The sequence below is a fragment of the Oncorhynchus kisutch genome, linkage group LG9, assembly GCF_002021735.2.
Source record: "Oncorhynchus kisutch isolate 150728-3 linkage group LG9, Okis_V2, whole genome shotgun sequence".
NCBI classification, from domain to species: domain Eukaryota; kingdom Metazoa; phylum Chordata; class Actinopteri; order Salmoniformes; family Salmonidae; genus Oncorhynchus; species Oncorhynchus kisutch.
The window spans coordinates 18,220,939-18,242,576 of NC_034182.2; the positions used below are offsets into that span (position 1 = coordinate 18,220,939).

At 42.0% G+C, this 21,638-nt stretch overlaps 1 protein-coding gene across 4 annotated transcripts in view; it reads left to right on the top strand.

Moving 5' to 3' along the window:
* Positions 1-21,638, top strand: part of LOC109896337 (sodium/potassium/calcium exchanger 2) — a 203,229-nt gene that overhangs the window by 104,266 nt on the left and 77,325 nt on the right. For 2 of the 4 annotated variants that reach the window (XM_031832042.1, XM_031832043.1), the window contains exons 3-4: positions 13,837-13,878; positions 15,242-15,350. In XM_031832042.1, the coding sequence (XP_031687902.1) occupies positions 13,837-13,878; positions 15,242-15,350 (151 nt within the window). The remainder of the gene's footprint in view (positions 1-13,836; positions 13,879-15,241; positions 15,351-21,638) is intronic. The other 2 variants (XM_031832045.1, XM_031832044.1) reach the window with 1 other exon arrangement.

The window sequence follows — 21,638 nt, forward strand, 5'->3', positions numbered from 1 at the left end:
CATATCTGGTGTAACTGAGTCAGGTTTGTAAGCCTCCTTGCTCGCACACACTTTTTCAGTAATTTTTTTCAGTTATGCCCTCAAATTTTCTACAGGGTTGAGGTCAGGGCTTTGTGATGGCCACTCCAATACCTTGACTTTGATTTCCTTAAGACATTTTGCCACAACTTTGGAAGTATGCTTGGGGTCATTGTCCATTTGGAAGACCCATTTGCGACCAAGCTTTAACTTCCTGACTGATGTCTTAAAGATGTTTCTTCAACATATCCACACAATTGTCTTTTCCTCATGAAGCCATCTATTTTGTGAAGTGCACCAGTCCCTCCTGCAGCAAAGCACCCCCACAACATGATGCTGCCACCCACGTACTTCATGGTTGGGATGGTGTTCTTCGGCTTGCAAGCCTCCCCCTTTTTCCTCCAAACATAACGATAGTCATTATGGCCAAACAGTTTTTTGTTTGTTTCTTCAGACCAGGGGTAGTCTGGCTTCTTTATGGCCTTCTTGGAGCAGTAACTTCTTCCTTGCTGAGCGGCCTTTCAGGTTAGGTCGACATAGGACTGAATCTCTAGGAGACAGAACGTGTCTCTTTTCTGAGTGGTATGATGGCTGCGTGGTCCCATGGTGTTTATACTTGCGTACTATTGTTTGTACAGATGAACGTGGTACCTTCAGGCATTTGGAAATTGCTTTCAAGGATGAACCAGTCTTGTGGAGGTCTACAAAAAAAAAAATTGAGGTCTTGACTAATTTATTATTTTATATTACATCCACAGGTACACCTCCAATTGACGGAAATTATGTCAATTAGCCTATCAGAAACTTCTAAAGCCATGACAACATTTTCTGGAATTTTCCGAGCTGTTTAAAGACACACTAAGTTGACTGTATGTAAATGTCTGACCCACTGGAATTGTGAATACAGTGAATTATAGGTGAAATAATCTGTCTGTAAACAATTGTTGGAAAAATTGCTTGTGTCATGCACAAAGCAGATGTCCTAACCGACTTGCCGAAACTATAGTTTGTTAACAAGACATTTGAGTGTGGTTGAAAAACACGTTTTAATGACTCCAACCTAAGTGTATGTAAACTTCCGACTTCAACTGTACATACAGTATTGGTAATTTGGTAGTTTTATCAAATTTGATTTAACCTTTATTTTATCCAGGAAATCCGATTGAGACCAAGGCTTCTTTTGCTAGGGAGCCCTACATGTGCATAAATTACACAACATTTACAAATACAACGTAATAAAAACATACATTTCTTGTAAATATTGTAAGAAAAGCAATCACATTCATCAACAAGGAGGTCTTCCATTCACAACCTGAACTGCCTTAGAGTTAACAGAGCATCAAGGTGCAGAGAGCTCTGCAGATCATTGCATACACAGGTCACATAAAAACGCAGATTTACCTAATAATATAGAGGTTAACTGGACCTCTAGATTTAGCCATCCATGTGATCGCGTTTGGTGAATCGTACTGTATATCTAATTCGACATTGAAGTAAAGTACGACGAAAGTTTGATCGATCTATGAGACGTAGACCTTTCCACTCACAGTCCCGGTGGTCAATTCAATTGATTGGACATGATTTGGAAAGGCACACACATGTCTATATAAGGTCCCACAGTTGACAGTGTATGTCAGAGCAAAAACCAAGCCATGAGGTCGAAGGAATTGTCCATAGAGCTCCGAGACAGGATTGTGTCGAGGCACAGATCTGGGGAAGGGTACCAAAAAATGTCTGTAGTATTGTAGGTCCCCAAGAACACAGTGGCCTCCATCATTCTTAAATGGATGAATTTTGGAACAACCAAGACTCTTCCTAGAGCTGAGCGCCTGGCCAAACTGAGCAATCCGGGCAGAAGGGACTTGGTCAGGGAGGTGACCAAGAACCCGATGGTCACTATGACAGAGCTCCAGAGTTCATCGGTTCATCTGCTTGGTGGAGTGCTGCAGACAACCATCTCTGCAGCACTCCACCAATCAGGCCTTTATGGTAGAGAGGCCAGACAGAAGCCACTCTTCAGTAAAAGGCACATGACAGCGCTCTTGGAGTTTGCCAAAAGGCACCTAAAGACTCACAGACCATAAGAAACAAGATTCTCTGGTGTAATTAAACCAAGATTAAACTGTTTGGCCTGAATGCCAAGCATCACATCTGGAGGAAACATGGCACCATCCCTACTGTGAAGCATGGTGGTGGCAGCATCATGCTGTTGGGATGTTTTTCAGCGGCAGGGACTGTAGTTTCTGATTGATAAATGACAAAATGTCTGTGTTTTAGAATTAGTTTCTTATTAGGCGTTATATCGATGTGTTAGAATACAGCTGTTTACGTAACAAAATGTGAAAAAAGTCAAGGGGTCTTTGTCCAAAAAAATAGGCAAGGTGGCTTCTCTCCCTCTAAAAACATAAATATTTTGGTCTTCATATTATTTGGGCCTTTATTCAGATTACAATCTCTCACTTTAGTTTTTTGGAGAGAAAAAAACATTAAAACAACATATCGTTATATATAGCCTACCCACTATGGTCAACTATTTCCCCACCGTTTCACACTGCTCTGAGACAAGCATGGAGAAATTAAATTGTTCAATTATATTCCATAATATTCTTAAAATGTATGTGTTGACAGAATATAATCAAGTGATGTCTGCTAAATAATTAAGTTGATGGCAGTCATATAGCCTCGGCACCTACTTAAAGCTGAGTGACTCACTCATTCATGGCTTTGGATCAAAATAAATACTTTTATTTTTATGTTTTATTTAACTAGGCAGGTCAGTTAAGAACAAATTCTTATTTACAATGATGGCCTACCAAAAGGCAATATGCCTCCTGCGAGGTTTGGGACTGGGATTAAAAATATAAATAAATGACATGAAAAATATAAGACAAAACACGCATCCCAAAAAGAGAGACAACACTACATAAAGAGAGACCTAAGAAAACAACATAGCATGACATCAACACATGACGAGTACCAACAATCTTTCTGATAGTCTTTAATAAAGAAATGTTTTGGTTATCCTGACCTGGACACCATGTACAGTATTATAATTGCCCATATTATAATTGCCCACACCTCTCTGTATTTTGATACTTGATCAGCATTAAAAACTTTGTGGATGGGGCCTCCCAAATGGTGCAACGGTCTAAGACGCTGCATCACAGTGCAAACTGCGTTGCCACAGATGCTGGTTTGAGACCCGTGCCGGCCGCCACCGGGAGACCCATGAGGCAGCTTTCTCCCTCTAAAAACAGAAATAAATATTTCTAAATAACGAACTGTCTTTATTTACAAATTAGTTGAGAATGTCTTGAACCCCGTGTTCAAGAATGTTTTTTTCTCGCTCACTCTAGGTTAAAGGAAAACAAAATAACCCCCCAAATATTGTTATTTTTTAAACAAAGCGATTATTATTATTCATTCATTTAGAATTTTTAAAAGCCCCTTAGATATTCTCACAGATCAGATATGCCCTAATGAAAAATGCCCCTTTTAAATTAATTTAGAATCCTCCAATCCTCTAAATGGAATTATAGGTGGAGAGTCATGTCCTTGAAAAAAAATGTTTCGGGTGGTCAAACTAGCACTAACTAGCATTAATGGTAACAATGGCTGACAATTAAGTAACGCTCCATAGAATTATATACTATAAATCTACCGTAAGCAACATGATTATCACTTGTGTTGAGTAATGTGCTGTTAAAAGTGGTGTAGGTCTTATTTATTTAAAAAACATTCTGAAGTTAGAAGCAATAGGATTTGAAGCAATAGCCTACCTGCTGTGGTCAACTATTTCAGCACCATTTCGCACTGCTCTGAGACAAGCATGGGGACTGGTCTTGATAAATCAATGAGCTTTTTATTTTCACTGAATCTCTGTTTGGGTATGGGTTAGACTACAATTAGGGTATGGAAATGTTATGCTCTTAGTACTGTAGCCTACTCCCGACCATCACGTTGTACAGCTCCAGATTTTCCATTCCACCCTAACAGAAACCCTGAGGGTTGAATTTTTCTTCGAATAAAAACACCATAATATTAATACAATTAATTAAGAAAATTTTCTTAAAATCAATCTCATATACGATGTTCTTGCAAAAAAAGGTTTTAAATTCTCTAGTACAGCCACTACTGAAGGCTATCAAATACTTCTCAAAGATGCCCTCTGGTGGACAAACTTGCACTAACTAGCATGGTAACAATTAAATAACGTTCCATAGAATTATGCGGCAGCCTGCAAGGTGTGCTGCAGTATGATGCAACTTTTAAAGGAGGAACCACTGTTAGTGCTATTTGACCAAGAAGGAGAGTGATAGAGTGCTGCATCAGATGACCTGGCCTCCACAATCACCCTACCTCAACCCAATTGAGATGGTTTAGGATGGTTTAGGATGAGTACCCAAAGTAGGACAATTGGGTACTTTTTCCACCACGGATTTCAGATAAAGATTCAATAAAACAAGTCTCAAATATAAGGAAAATGTCTATACTTTTCAGCTGTTTCAAAAACATTGCTCTGCTATTAAGATTTTTACTGTAGGAGCATTTGGCTGCACGAGACAATTCTGTTTACATCCAATGGTCCACTCACACAGACAGCATCGTGAAGAAGGCGCAGCAGCGCCTCCTCAACCTCAGGAGGCTGAAGAAATTCAGCTTGTCACCAAAAGCACTCACAAACTTCTACAGATGCACAATCGAGAGCATCCTGGCGGGCTGTATCACCGCCTGGTACGACAACTGCTCTGCCCTCAACCGTAAGGCTCTCCAGAGGGTAGTGAGGTCTGCACAACGCATCACCGGGGGCAAACTACCTGCCCTCCAGGACACCTACATCACCCGATGTTACAGGAAGGCCATAAAGATCATCAAGGACATCAACCACCCGAGCCACTGCCTGTTCACCCCGCTATCATCCAGAAGGCGAGGTCAGTACAGGTGCATCAAAGCTGGGACCGAGAGACTGAAAAACAACTTCTATCTCAAGGCCATCAGACTGTTAAACAGCCACCACTAACATTGAGTGGCTGCTGCCAACACACTGACACTGACACTGACTCAACTCCAGCAACTTTAATAATGGGAATTGATGGGAAATGATGTAAATATATCACTAGCCACTTTAAACAATGCTACCTTATATAATGTTACTTACCCTATATTATTCATCTCATATGCATACGTATATACTGTACTCTATCATCGACTGCATCCTTATGCAATACATGTATCACTAGCCACTTTAACTATGCCACTTTGTTTACATACTCATCTCATATGTATATACTGTACTCGATACCATCTACTGTATCTTGCCTATGCTGCTCTGTACCATCACTCATTCATATATCCTTATGTACATATTCTTTATCCCCTTACACTGTGTATAAGACAGTAGTTTTGGAATTGTTAGTTAGATTACTTGTTGGTTATTACTGCATTGTTGGAACTAGAAGCACAAGCATTTCGCTACACTCGCATTAACATCTGCTAACCATGTGTATGTGACAAATAAATAAGATTTGATTTTGATTTGATTTGATGCCTCGGAGGGGGTGACTCTCAAGCAAAACTTGCCCTGTGGTGTAGGAGACGTGACAAGTTTGCATTACAGTAAAAGTTCTAGCCGAGTGTATTTTCTCGAAACCTCTAGAGCAGGGTTATTCAACTCTAATCCTACGAGGTCCGGCGCCTGCTAGTTTTCTGCTCCATCTGATAATTAATTGTACCCACCTGGTGTGCCAGGTCTAAATCAGTCCCTAACTAGAGGTGAACAATGCCAACAAGCAGTGGAACTGGCCTCGAGATCCAGAGTTGAGTTTGAGGGCTCTAGAGAATCTTTCATAGTGAGAATACAGTCTTAGCCTTAATCACAGCCCTGCTATTCATTTGCAAATTAAGGTACATACATTACAACTTATTTTATTTATCATGATCAAATGGCCTCTGATAGTGTATTTACTGAGGTAGTTTGTGTGCAGTAAGAGCCTTGATTTTTGCACTTAGGCCCTACTTCCAGTCCCAGGTATTATTCAAAACATTTCAGACAATTCTGAGATATTCCAATGTTGCAAACTTCTTTCTAATCATCTTGAATACTAAAATGGCTAATTAGCTTAAGTTGTTATCCAGGTCATTCCACATTATTTTATGTCCGTCGGACATTGTGTGTAAATTGTGTTAAAACACTACATGTAACAGTTGGATTACATACATGTACAGTATGTTCTAACTACTGTAAACCAAATCCCAATGTTGGCGTTGTCCCACGTAATATTTTATCCAAATTCTATGAAGAATTTAATCCACTTTACCCAAGATTGTCCCAAAGTCGTCACCATTATTGCGAAGCCCTAGTTATTTTGTTTGTATGGGAAAGTCTGGAGATTTAGTTATGATTAGTGATTAATTTAAATTTGTCCCCCAGGTTTAAGGTCAGCCCTGTAACTTGAACTGAACTTGCGTTTTAATATAGTAAAATTATATTCAAAAAATAAAAAAAAACATTAAATATATAAAAGTCAAATCAAAATGCAAAAACGGGAGCTGCTTCTACTCTTTTTGGGCATTTTCTGGTGTTAATGTGGTGGAAAATGGAATGCATCGAGCATAACCCATTGATAGATCGGCTAGAAATGTTTTAACAAGTACAAATATTGTTGTTAAGCTTGCATTCAATCCCCCCTCCCGCGTTGCACACAACAAGCTTTCATTCCCCGTCCCCTTGTCACATGAGGAGTTATGGCTGATTTAAGATTAAATCCTCAACCCTGTTATGTCACTTTTATAGTCACTTCTGGCAATTGTCTCTTCAACCATGTTACATTGACATCCATTTCTCATCAACCATGTAATTTGCTATAACAGGATTGACACTTGCTTAACAAATATGTTTCTTAAAAATACAATTATCTTGGCAACTACAAAGTGTATTCCAATACATTTGTGTAGAGAAAGAGGATATTAAAAAGCCATTGAGTAGATGTGGAATTCAGATCACTATGAATCCTCTACTTTCAGTACTTTTTAAGAGGAGCTGAGCGAAATAAACAACTTCTATGGTTGAAAATGGCCTGTGGCATCGATATTAGTGAGAAACTTATTTTATTGCCAAAATTGACTACAAAGTGTAAATAGTATAATTTTGGTCATAAAGTCAAGTTGTCATGCTGCGTCACACAGCTGCTAAGCTATTCTTCACGTTCAGCTGGCTGTTTGAGATACACACCCACTTCAAACTCATAGCATTTCTTAATGAAAAGTGAGGCGAAATTATTGAGTTCAGCCCCCCTTTAATGGATAGTCGTGGACAGGAGGTCTGTTTTACACGTAATACTTTTGCTTTCATCTAGGATGTTTCCATGATCCGTTTCCTGGAATGATCCTGATGTGACATTACATAAGAAGTGGAACCAGAGCTATTGGGATTAGCACGCACAGTGACTCCAGAAGATGTGCTAATCTCCCTGTGATTATTAGTCATGATATTTAACACTAGTTTAATGAGAGAAACAGATCATCTGACATTCTCCTGTTCTATCTGCCTCTCTGGGTTGCCTTTAAGAAAGGTACAAATAATTTAAATGGATTTATTTAAAATCTGGGATTATTCCAAAAATATGGAATGGCAGAAGAAGGTTTAAGCAGTTTAGTCCTGATAAATCTGGACTAAAAGGGAGGTCCAGGTCCTTTTGATAGATAAAATGTTCAGGTGTTGGACTGGTTGAGTGGGTAACACTATCACCTCTGGAATCATATACTTTCCCCTGTGGCAGGTTTGATCCCCAGATGAGCCCTATGCACTTCTGCTACCTCCAGGGCCGTAGTAGTGCCTGGAGAAGTGGATATACTAAATTATTTCCCAAACTGGCCACCCATGGAAGGAATGGTGCTCTGTGTGAAACATTATATGAGAAACAGTGACATGTACTATGAATGACTTAAAATAAAAATGTGTTTGTTTATTAGGTACACCCATCTAGTACCAGGACGGACCCCCCTTTTCCTCCAGAACAGCCTGAATTAGTCGGGGCATGGATTCTACAGGGTGTGGCGTTCAAACGTTGCTCAATTGGTATCAAGGGACCTAACATGTGCCAGGAAAACATTCCCCACACCATTTCATCAACGCCGCCAGCCGGCACCATTGGCATAATGCTGCTTATGCCAAATCCTGACTCTGCCATGAGCATGATGCAACAGGGAACAGGAATTGTCAGACCAGGCAATGTTTTTCCACTCCTCAATTGTCCACTGTTGGTGATCACATGCCCCCTGGAAACCCACTTCTTATTTTAATCAATCAAATGTATTTATGAAGCCCTTTTTAAATCAGCAGTGCTATACAGAAACCCAGCCTAAAACCCCAAACAGCAATCAATGCAGATGTAGAAGCAGGGTGGCTAGGAAAAACTCCCTAGAAAAGGCAGGAACCTAGGAAGAAACCCTAGAGAGGAACCAGGCTCTCAGGGGGTGGCCAGTCCTCTTCAGGCTGTGTCGGGTGGAGATGATAAGAGTACATGGCCATTCAAGGCCAGATTGTTCTTCAAGAAGTTCAAATGTTCATAGATGACCAGCAGGGTCAAATAATAGTCAGTGCTTGTAGAGGGTGCAACAGGTCAGCACCTCAGGAAAAATGTCAGTTGGCTTTTCATAGCCGAGCATTCAGAGTTTGAGACAGCAGGTGCGGTAGAGCGAGAGAGAGTCGAAAACAGCAGGTCCGGGACAAGGTAGCACGTCCGGTGAACAGGTTCCTTAGCCACAGTCAGAACAGTTCCAACTGGAGCAGCAGCATGACCAGGTGGACTAGGGACAGCCAGAAGTCACCAGGCCAGGTAGTCCTGAGGCATGATCCTAGGGCTCAGGTCCTCCGGGAGGGAGAGCTGATAGGAGATGAGCCCGGTGTGGTCGTGTGCTGCAATAGCCCATCCGTGACAAGGACCGGGAAGTTGTACGTTCCGAGATGCACCGTTATTTGCCTGTTTGTGGCCCAGCTGTTAGCTTGCACTATTCTTGCCATTCTCTTTCGACTGCTCTCATCAAAGAGCTGTTTTCACCCAGGGGACTGCAGCTGACTGGATGTGATTGTGCACCATTCTCGGTAAACCCTGGACACTGTCGTGGGTGTGAAGACCAGGAGGCCGGCTGTTTCTGAGCTATTGGAACCGACGTGCCTGGCACCGACAATCACTCCATGCTCAAAGTCACTTAGGTCACTCGTTTTGCCCATTCTATCATTCAGTCAAACCGTAACTGAAAGCCTCGATGCCAGTCTGCCTGCTTTATATAGTAAGCCACGGCCACGTGACTCACTGTCTGTACTGGCCACTGAGTGTATTTGTAAACCTGTAGTAACCTTAGAACAATTGGCTGAGAATTCGGTTCATGGGTAATTGGATTGGTTTATGCTCATACATTCTGAATGGCCACTTGATTAATGATTCATCTTTGTTTTTGATTGGAGATACCTTGTGTCAATTACAGAACATTTCATAGGATTTTCTACCTGCAGCGACACTAGAGGGATATTACTGGAAATACCGGTAAAAGCACACTGCCTTATGAAATTGTCCAAAACACAGGGCCCTACTCATGGGAGATGTGACTCACTGTGCCCAAGGGCTTTACCTAATCTCAAGCAGAAAATAATCACAATAAGCCAACCAGACCATGTACACAGTGGCTGGACCATGGCAAAACACCTGCTGTCAAATCACTCATTGTTTACTTATTTCCCATGTCATTCAAATACAGCAATATAGAAGCGCAGAGCTTCTCTTAGTATGCAACTGATAGAATGTGTAAGCACAGTGCAATTTATGTACTGTGTATGTAACAAGATGTGTACGCTCTTAGAAAAAAGGGTTCCTCGGCTGTCCTCATAGGAGAACCCTTTTTGGTTCCAGGTAGAACCCTTTTTGGTTCCAGGTTGAACCCTCTGTTTAAAAGGGTTCTACCTGGAACCAAAAATAGTTATTCAAAGGTTTCTCCTATGGGGACAACCGACATGGCACTGCACTTGACTTGAAGAATGTTTTCGGTATGTCATGGATGGAACCGCAGAAGCAGCCTTAACCCTTAGAAACCCAGACCCAGTTTTCCTTGCATGTAAATTAAGCAGTGATTACGACTACCCAAGGAGACACGCAAATAACATTTCTGGATATTATTTTTTAAACACTCCTTGCAATAATTATGCAAGGGCACACGACAACACTGAACAAAACATGAGACCTGAGCAATTGGCCCAGTCCACAGAGGAACATAAATGGTAATCCGGAAGGTGATCCCAATAAGCCCAATCAGGGTCACCTGGATACTAGAGGAAACCCACGGGTGCTCTCCAGTGGCAACCACAGGTAGTACACTCCAGGAAGAAACCCTGACCTGTGACACATTCAAGATTAGGAATATAAAAAAGATAGTCTTTGGAAATGTGTTTTAAGGCCTGTGAGGTGGCTCATTGATATAAATGAGGTGGCTGATGTAGGTAGCACTCAATCAGGTTGGAGATGACAGAGGACAGATGGATGGCTTGACCGTCAGTTGTAGGGCAGATGTTTCCAGCACTGGCGACCTGCTTGGGTGTCCCAATAAGCATAGCCTCAGTCTTAATGCTGTCCTGCTGGAGGAATTTTTCTTTCATCCATACTCTGATGTCATAAGGCAGCTGCCAAGTTTTCCTAGGGCTAAGATGGTGAATGTTTTGGTATTAATATATACTTCAGTATCGTCAGCGTATGATGTTATAGATGTTATAGTCTCTGAGAATTTGAGAATTTGACTGAGAGGGAGCATGTAGATTAAGAACAGAATAGGCCCCAAAAAGGACTCCTGTTGGACACTGTAGACCACCGATCTGGACTCCAATCGTTACGTATTGCTTCCTATTGGAGAGGTAGGAGGAGAACCAGGTCAGAGCAGTTCCAGAGACTGCAGTGTGCTCTCTGAGATGCCACAGGAGGGTATTGTGGTCAACGGTGTCAAAAGCAGCACAGAGATCTAAAAGGAGAAGGAGCCTAGGTGATCCAGAATCTGCATCCATTAGTAGGTCGTTAGTAACTTTCATCAGCGCTGTTTCGGCGCTGTTTGCAATGATTGGAAGCCAGACTGGAAAACTTTGTATACCTGCTTGGAAGACAGATGGGATTGATAGAAAAGGGAGGTTGGAGAGGATGTCCTGTAGTTGGATAGGATGTCCTGATCAAGGTTGGGTTTCTTCAGTAAGGGGGTGACTGCGGCTGTTTTGAAGAGTGATGGTACCTCCCCGATCAGCAGGTGAAGATGGTTACAAAAAATAAAAGCTGATCGTACAGCATAGCAGCTTGCTTGGTGGTCTTTGTTGGCCAGTAGATGGACAGTGAGGCCATCCTTCCTCCAACACCTCTAAAGCTTACAGCCATGAGTCTTAATTCACAGCAGTTCTTCAGTGAACCAGGGTGAAGAGCGTTAGAAGGTTACTTTTCATGTTTTTTGGGGGGAGCAAGGATGTTCTGGGTAGTACTCAGAGTGCTGTTATACAGGTTGACCATGTCGCAGAGTGCCAGCTCAGTGCAGTGTGGGCTGTATGTGTGCCAGGAAGAGGGATGTGTTCAATTTTCTTAGGTTGCGGAATTTAGTCAGAGACATTTTAGTCAGAGACAGTGTCACAGCCTTGTGGTCATATATGCCAAGTTTGAGGACATCCAAGTCATCGCCAGTGATAATGAGGTCCAATGTGTGTCCACGGTTGTGGGTGGGGACATTAACATGTTGCACAAGGTTTTGACAGTCCAGCAAGTTAGGGAAGTCAGCAGCCATAGTGGACTTGGATGAGTCAACATGGATGTTACATTTGACCTAAATCACAATGTTGGAGATGGTGGGGCAAATCAATCCCAGAACAACAGCAAATTATCTTGTGAAGATGCTGTAGGAAACAGGAACAAAAGTATCTATATCCACAGTAAAACGAGTCCTATATCGACATAACCTGAAAGGCCGCTCAGCAAGGGAGAAGCCACTGCTCCAAAACCGGCATAAAAAAGCAAGACTACGGTTTGCAACTGCACATTGGGACAAAGATCGTATTTTTTTGGAGAAATGTCCTTTGGTCTGATGAAATAAAATATAGAACTGTTTGGCCATAATGACCATCATTATGTTTGGAGGAAAAAGGGGTAGGCTTGCAAGCCGAAGGACACCATCCCAACTGTAGCAACATGTTGTGGGGGTGCTTTGCTGGGGGAGGGACTGGTGCACTTCACCACTTCACCTCCTCCTTTGCTGGAGGAGGGACTGGTGCACAACATCTCAAGACATCAGTCAGGATGTTAAAGCTTGGTTGCAAATGGGTCTTCCAAATGGACAATGACCCCAAGCATACTTCCAAAGTTGTGGCAAAATGGCTAAAGGACAACAAAGTCAAGGTATTGGAGTGGCCATCACAAAGCCCTGACCTCAATCCTATAGAGGGCAGAACTGAAAAAGTGTGTGCGAGCAAGGAGGCCTTACAAACATGACTCAGTTACGCCAGCTCTGTCAGGAGGAATGGGCCAAAATTCACCCAACCTTTTGTGGGAAGCTTGTGGAAGGCTACCTGAAACATTTGACCCAAGTTAAACAATTTAAAGGCAATGCTACCAAATACTAATTGAGTGTATGTAAACTTCTGACCCACTGGGAATGTGATGAAAGAAATAAAAGTTGAAAATAAATCACTCTCTACTATTATTCTGACATTTCATAATCTTGAAATAAAGTGGTGACCTAACCTAACTGACCTAAGACAGGCAATTTTTACTAGGATTAAATGTCAGAAATGGTGAAAAACTGAATGTATATGTAAACTTCCGACTTCCTGCCGGGGCGGCAGGGTAGCCTAGTGCTGAGAGCGTTGGACTAGTAACCGAAAGGTTGCAAGTTCGAATCCCCGAGCTGACAAGGTACAAATCTGTTGTTCTGCCCCTGAACAGGCAGTTAACCCACTGTTCCTAGGCCGTCATTGAAAATAAGAATTTGTTCTTAACTGACTTGCCTAGTAAAATAAAGGTCAAATAAAAAAATAAAAATGTGCAACATCAGGCGTTAACTTAATCCCAAAGCCTACTTCCAAATGTTATTTTCTTCAGGATTGCAGTGCAAAGGTTGTTTATCTGCGTTTGTTTGAATCCTGGCCTGGGTTGGCATCTGAGGTATAGATGTCGATGACAAAAATGCTACAAACAAGTTATTCTTGTCGTGGCTTAGGATGATGCTTGGGGGTGAGTCTGATGTCATTGGTGGAGACAAAGTAAACAATACAGGATAAATAACAAGAGAAATAACACAATTGAGAGACATAATTCAATCTTTGAAGTTACTGGAATTCCACATAAGTAGGTTTAATATGCAAGTCTTTAATATCTTCCGGATAGAGGGAATTGACACTTGTAATTTCTTTACATGTACTAGTTTATATATAAATCGTAAACAATTACATGAATGCTAGGTTTACCTTTTCCTCTATTTGTTTGAGTCAGTTGGGGTCCTGCAGAGTTAAATGGTCTGTGAATAGAATGGTTTTCCATGTGGCTGATGAATCTCAAAAGCCTGATGAGAAGAACATTTTTAACCATAAGCCAATCTTGGTCTGCTAGATAGTGAGTGACACAGCACAGCGGTGGTGTCAGTCTCTTGAATCTGTCTATGTCAAATCATCATCAATACGACAATGGAATGTCTCTCTACTGTCTTTTCATCTGTCTATCTGTGGTTTGTAAGACATGCTTCACATCTATGTGCTCTTTCTCTTTCTCCCTCTCTCACTTTTTCCTCTCTCTTTTCTTGGATATGAAGGCTGTGAGTCCCGGGGCACCAGAGGATGAGAGCAAGCTGTCGGTAGGTCCTGTCTGGTTTGTCTATGTTTGTGTTTGTGTCTATGTAGCTACTCTAACTTTTTTCTCTCCTTCCCTGCTATACTCAAGAACCATGCGCTCTCTGTTTTCTAGATCCAACCTCCGTGTGTGCCTGTAGTATCTCCGTCTGTCCTTGCAATTCTAAAATTACTCTCTCAGTAGGTCACTAGTGAGTTAGCATGCAATGACACCTCCAGTTTCAAACGCTTAAAGAACAGTTTTATACATCCAAAATGCTAAAAACAAAGTATACAGTACCAGTCAAAGGTTTGGACACACCTACTCCCTCTAGGGTTTTTCTTAATGCTTACTATTTTCTACATTTTAGAATAATTAGTGAAGACATCGAAACTATGAAATAACACATATGGAACCATGTAGTAACCAAAAAAGTGTATGTTTGGTGGGAAGTTGAGGGAATATTCCCTTAAAACACAGAAAACTGGACACATGAGTGGTCTTGCAAAGCTCCCATTAAACGTGTTTAGAAAATATACAGTACCCCGCCATCCTTATGGCCTTTCACAAAGTGCAGACAGTCTGTCAGCCTCTTGGTCCCAGCTTTGATGCATCTGTACTGACCTCGCCTTCTGGATGATAGCGGGGTGAACAGGCAGTGGCTCATGTGGTTGTTGTCCTTGGTGATCTTTTTGGCCTTCCTGTGACATCGGGTGGTGTAGGGGTCCTGGCGAGCAGTTCTGGAGATGTAACATGTCACTTAGTTATTTGACTGGTTTCATGGAAAGGACTTGCACATTGTTTCACCTAAAGACACAATTAAAGGCAACATACATTTTTTAAACCAATGGGATGTCACCGGTGGGATCTGAACCTGGGGCTCTCACAGGAAAAACAAACATCTTGACTGTTAGACCAAGGGGAAATTCCCTCTTGGGCCCAGGGTGACACTGATTTTGAAGTCACAGTTAGGGCTACTTCATCACAAGACCATGAGCCCTATTGATGGTCACTAGATTCACCCCCTTTTGACCTCATCCTCGATGAGACACCATCCTACAGTTGGGTGCCATTGTCACAGGCTGGATCTGAACCCAGGTCTCTCAAAATCTTGACTGTTAGATTAAGGGGACATTCCAGGGCAGGGAATTTCCACTACAGGGACAATCAAACTTTAGACCTGATACAGATAATGACCTAAGAAGAGGGCCAGCACTCTGTATTTTACTTTGGAAATGACGATACTGCATTATTTTGTATGAGAAATACAGCTAACACTACAGTGTTATAGTGTCCTTCAGGTATTTCCTTAGGGGAACCACCAAGGACTAGAAAGAGTTGTGTAATGGTGCCATTGTTTGTGTAACGACAATGTGCTCCTCTTGCAGGCTAGGCCCCGGCTTCAAAGAGGTGGTAGCTCAGCCTCCCTGCACAACAGCCTGATGAGAAACAGTATCTTCCAGCTTATGATCCACACACTGGACCCTCTCAGTGAAGGTAAGCTGTTATCCAACACACAAAATGGTCACTGTTTGGTCACCTCTGTTTTTCTAGTGTTTACAAAAAGCAACATGGAATGCTTTTGTTTATCTTTGCCTGGTTCCACTTCCATACAGAGCCAGAAGGTTAAGAGGCAAACTGGTGCTCATAATTCCGGTCATTTTTAGGTTAACCCAGGTTAACGTTTCTCTGCCACTCTGCCAACATTCAATGAAGATAGTTCTTGCACATACTGGACGTTTTTGCTATTAGATGGATTCTGATAGAACCGTCTTCTTCATGAGCTATTTATTAAAGAAATTAGGAACACATCATAAAGCCTAGAAAGGGCTAGGAGAATATTCAATCAACATCCCATAGAAAACTGGGCACAAATGTTCTTGCAATGTTTCCATGAAACATGTCTAGAATCTTGATATCCTATATTCTGAGAACATGGTAACCATGTGTATGTTTGGTGGGAAGTTGAGGGAATATTCTCTTAAAACACATAAAACTGGACACATGAATGGTCTTGCAACGTTCCCATGAAATGTGTCTGTCACATTGGCATGAAGGATCGGGAGACAGACGCAGGAATGCGTAATAGTTTTTTTGTATTGTACCCAAATTATGACGTGCCATGTAAAGGCATGGGGACGAAGACCAAACAAACACTATACAAAAACACAGGGTCGAATTTATGGATTACAGGCAGTATCCACACTAGATAGAGCTACTGCTTTCCATTAATGGGACACATACAAGAAATCCTGCTACGACCTCCAATGAGCCATCAAACATGAAAATATAGGGATAAAATGGAATCCTACTACACGATGAAAATAAAACCTAATATAACTCAAACGGAAAGCACTCTGACGCTTGTCGGATGTGGAAGGGCTTGTAGATGATTACGGATTACAAAGGGAAACCCAGTCGTGACTTGCCCAGTGACGCAGGCCTCTCAGGCAAAATAAATGCCTTCCATGCTCGCTTTGAGGTAAACAACACTGAGTCAGGCAGGAGAGTCTTTGCTGTTCCGGACGACTGTGTGATCTCGCCATGGGCCATGTGAGTAAGACTTTTAAGTTTGTTATTACTCGCAAAACCGCTGGGCCAGACGGAATACCAGGGCGCGTTGTCAGAACATGCGCAGACCAGCTGGCAAGTGTCTTCACAGACATTTTCAACCTCTTCTTGTCCCAATCTTCTGTAATCCCAACACGTTTCAAACTAAACCTAATTGTTATTGTTCCCAAGAACTCCAGGGTAACCTGCCTGAGTGTGCCAGAGCGCAGAATAACTTATGAATGCTCAACACCTATTGAATATGGCCGGTGTCAGTAAACATTGACAAAAAAGTGTAATTAAATTGTTGCCAGCAGCAAAGTTTACAGTCACCAACACTGGATAACATGAAAACAGCCTAACCAGCTCTGCTAGGGTGAGGAAAATGGTCAGAGTGGGGTGTTGTCTCATTTGTGTCTGGAAGTAGCTAGCAAGCTAGCCAATGTTAGCCAGTTAGCTTGCAGGCTTGACTGTCATTGTGAGGTCAGAACATTCTGATCAACCCTGCTCATCAGGCAGAGTGTCCAGTGTGCGCTCTGAACGCTCCGAAAGCAAAACGCTTTGAATTTATGAACAGACAATCTGACAGACAGTTAAAGTCACCAACGCTGTGGATAACATAACAGCCTAACCAGCTCTGCCATGGCAAGTAATGTTCAGTGACCTGTTCTCTCATTTGTGTCCGGAAGTAGCTAGCAAGCACCCAAGCTGGGTGCTTGACTGCTGTTAGTACAGAATGCACGGATCTACCCTTAAAGATATGGGAGTGGCTAAAATTTAAGAGGGTGTGAATGATGCTGGATGGGTGTAGACAAAGAAGTGGTCTCCAGTAGTAGAACCAAAACATTCAAAGGCCATTTACTCAAAAGTGAGTTTACAAGTTTATCAACTTTCAAAGCAGAATTACTTTCCCATTGTTCCTCATCTGTCATGTATGAAATACAATTTTCTAGCTCTGAGTCTCTACGTTTATCCAATGTGAAAAACACCATTTCAAATTTTGCTACATAAGACAGATTTGAGCCGGTCAGTCACAAATGACTATCGTCTCATAGCACTCACATCTGTAATCACAAAGTACTTTGAAAGATTGGTCATGGCGCACATCAACACCATCATCCCAGACACCCTGGACCCACAATAATTCATATAGCGCCCCAACACATCCACAGATGTGCACTTCGCACTGGTCTATCCCACCTGGACAAGAGGAATACCTATGTAAGAATGCTGTTCATTGACTACAGCTCAGCATTATCATCAGCAAGCTCAGATCCTGGGACTGAACACCTCCCTCTGCAACTGGATCTTGGACTTCCCGACAGGCCGCCTCCAGGTGGTGAGTGTAGGCAACAACACCTCCACTACACTGACCCTCAACATGGGGACCCCACAGGGTTGTGTGCTTAGTCCCCTTCTCTGTATTCCCTGTTCACCCACGACTGCATGGCCACGCACAACTCCAACATCACGTATGCTGATGACACGACAGTGGTAGTCTTGATCACTGACGGCGAAGAGACAGCCTACAGGGAGGTCAGAGAACTGGCATCTTCTCCCTCACCATCAGTAAGACCAAGTAGCTGATCATGGACTATAGGAAACAGGGGGGTGAGGACACCCCCATCCACATCAACAGGGCTATAGCGGAGCGGTTTGAGACCTTCAAGTTTTTCAGTGTCCACATCACAAAGGGTTTAACATAGTCCACACATACACTGCACAGACGTGAAGAGGGCACTACAGTGCCTCTTCCCCCTTAGGAGGCTGAAAAGATGTAGCAAAAAGTTATTCTGCTTCACCATTGAGAGAATCTTGACTGGACGCATCACCGCTTGGTATGGCAACTGCACCACTCTCGACCTCAAAGCAATACAGAGGGTGGTGCAGGTGGCCCAGAACATCACCTTAGCGCGAGCTCTCTTCCATCTAGGACCTCTATATCATGCGATAATTTGCCAAAGACTTCAGCCACCCAAGCCATAGACTGTTCTCTCTGCTACCATCTGGCAAGCAGCACCGGAGCATCGGGTCTTCGACCAACAGACTCCGAGACCGCTTCTATCCCCAAGCCATATAACTGGTAAATAGTTAGTCTGGGTAACCATTTGATTATCTGCATTGACCCCATTTTGGGCCACTATGCACCCTCACACACTTACACAAACCCACACACACTCATACACTATATATGCACGCACACATAACACACATATGCACATACTGACACCACACACACACACACACACACACACACACACACACACACACACACACACACACACACACACACACACACACACACACACACACACACACACACACACACACACACACACACACACACACACACACACACACACATCTTCCTCAACTAACTTAGACCCCTGAAAATTTAAATGGTACTCCCTGTATTCTTGTGTGTTTTATTCCTCTTATTATTATTATTATTATTATTATTCCCCTTATTATTTAAATTGTTCTTATTTTTAACTCTGCATCGTTGGGAATGGGAAAGGGCTTGTAAGTGAGCATTTCACTGTAAAGCACCTGTTGTATTCGGCACATGTGACATATACAATGCGATTTGATTTATACTTTATATTTATACATTCCATTCATCCCATTCCAGCCTTTACTATGTGCCCATCCTCCAATTTAAAGTTTCACCAACCACCACTGACTGCAGTACCCTCTGTGAGTCATGGTGTCAAAAAACGAGGTATTTTAACTGTGGGAACCTCACTTCCCCCATGTGAGATGAGGTCATAATTTCCTGTTGTTATCTCATATCTGCAGGGGAGGATGGAGTCCTATAAGACACCTGCTGGTTTAGCTGTATGTAATTGAACTTTTTGCAGTTTATAAGGCTTTAGGCATTCTCTGTTTAGGATTGGTCTTGGCCATGGATTAGATTGCAGTTATTTTCCAATAGCTGCTGTCTATCTTCAAACCAATAGGGCATCAGTAAGGATTTTTTTCATTATTATTATTTTTGACAGGGAAGTCAAGCTGAGACCAGGTCTCTTTTACAGGTGAGCCCTGTAGATACAAAAATATACACATCTATTCAATAAAAGCACTTAAATATACACAAAAATACACACAATCATACACACAAAACAATCATAAAAACAAATACGTTCATCAATAAAAAAAGTCTGATGTCTGAAAAGCCCTATCGGCACCAATTCCTCCAATTTCAGGGTGTTTTGGAGATTGTTCCACATGAAAGGTGCAGAAAAATTTAAAGCAGATCTACCCAATTCATTGGAGGTCGAAGGGATCTCCAACGTTAGCCATCCCTGAGCATGGGTCAGGTAGCCCGTATGCCTGTACTTCAACAATGTAGTAAGGTAAGGCGAGAGTTTATGTAAGAGGACTATATAAACAAAGAGAATGCAGTGCATTGATCCACAATACTTCAAAGAGTTCCAACCTACTTACTGATACAAAATGCAGTGATGTGTGCTGAACCTATTGCCCCTAATAAAGCGTAATGTGCTATGGTACACAACATCTAATGGCTTCAATACAATTGGCAGCTGCATTCATATACAGTGCCTTGCGAAAGTATTCGGCCCCCTTGAACTTTGCGACCTTTTGCCACATTTCAGGCTTCAAACATAAAGATATAAAACTGTATTTTTTTGTGAAGAATCAACAACAAGTGGGACACAAGCATGAAGTGGAATGACATTTATTGGATATTTCAAACTTTTTTAACAAATCAAAAACTGAACAATTGGGCGTGCAAAATTATTCAGCCCCTTTACTTTCAGTGCAGCAAACTCTCTCCAGAAGTTCAGTGAGGATCTCTGAATGATCCAATGTTGACCTAAATGACTAATGATGATAAATACAATCCACCTGTGTGTAATCAAGTCTCTGTATAAATGCACCTGCACTGTGATAGTCTCAGAGGTCTGTTAAAAGCGCAGAGAGCTTCATGAAGAACAAGGAACACACCAGGCACAAATCTGGCCTTTATGGAAGAGTGGCAAGAAGAAAGCCATTTCTTAAAGATATCCATAAAAAGTGTCGTTTAAAGTTTGCCACAAGCCACCTGGGAGACACACCAAACATGTGGAAGAAGGTGCTCTGGTCAGATGAAACCAAAATTGAACTTTTTGGCAACAATGCAAAACGTTATGTTTGGCTTAAAAGCAACACAGCTCATCACCCTAAACACACCATCCCTACTGTCAAACATGGTGGTGGCAGCATCATGGTTTGGGCCTGCTTTTCTTCAGCAGGGACAGGGAAGATGGTTAAAATTGATGGGAAGATGGATGGAGCCAAATACAGGACCATTCTGGAAGAAAACCTGATGGAGTCTGCAAAAGACCTGAGACTGGGATGGAGATTTGTCTTCCAACAAGACAATGATCCAAAACATAAAGCAAAATCTACAATGGAATGGTTCAAAAATAAACATATCCAGGTGTTAGAATGGCCAAGTCAAAGTCCAGACCTGAATCCAATCGAGAATCTGTGGAAAGAACTGAAAACTGCTGTTCACAAATGCTCTCCATCCAACCTCACTGAGCTCGAGCTGTTTTGCAAGGAGGAATGGGAAAAAATGTCGGTCTCTCGATGTGCAAAACTGATAGAGACATACCCCAAGCGACTTACTGCTGTAATCACAGCAAAAGGTGGCGCTACAAAGTATTAACTTAAGGGGGCTGAATAATTTTGCACGCCCAATTTTTCAGTTTTTGATTTGTTAAAAAAGTTTGAAATATCCAATAAATGTCGTTCCACTTCATGATTGTGTCCCACTTGTTGTTGATTCTTCACAAAAAAATACAGTTTTATATCTTTATGTTTGAAGCCTGAAATGTGGCAAAAGGTCGCAAAGTTCAAGGGGGCCGAATACATTCGCAAGGCACTGTAGATCAGTGGTCACCAACCTTTTCTGAGTCAAGATCACTTTGGCAGTCAAAAAGTAAGCTGAGATCTACTGCTCATATTTTTTGTTGTTGTACATTAACCTCACACAAACAGTTTTGTAGGAATGCGGTTTGGGCAGTAGGCCTAATACATTATCACAGCATATTGGCTATATGATTGGCCTGCCAATATTGTAAATAAGACCATATTATATTTCAACATTTGAGCTTTGACAACAAAATAGTTGGTTTAGCACTTGTGAGGCACTGTGGAGCATGAATTGAAATAATTAGCTTTTTTATTTTACTGGACTGATGGTACCTGCATCTGATGGTCAACGAG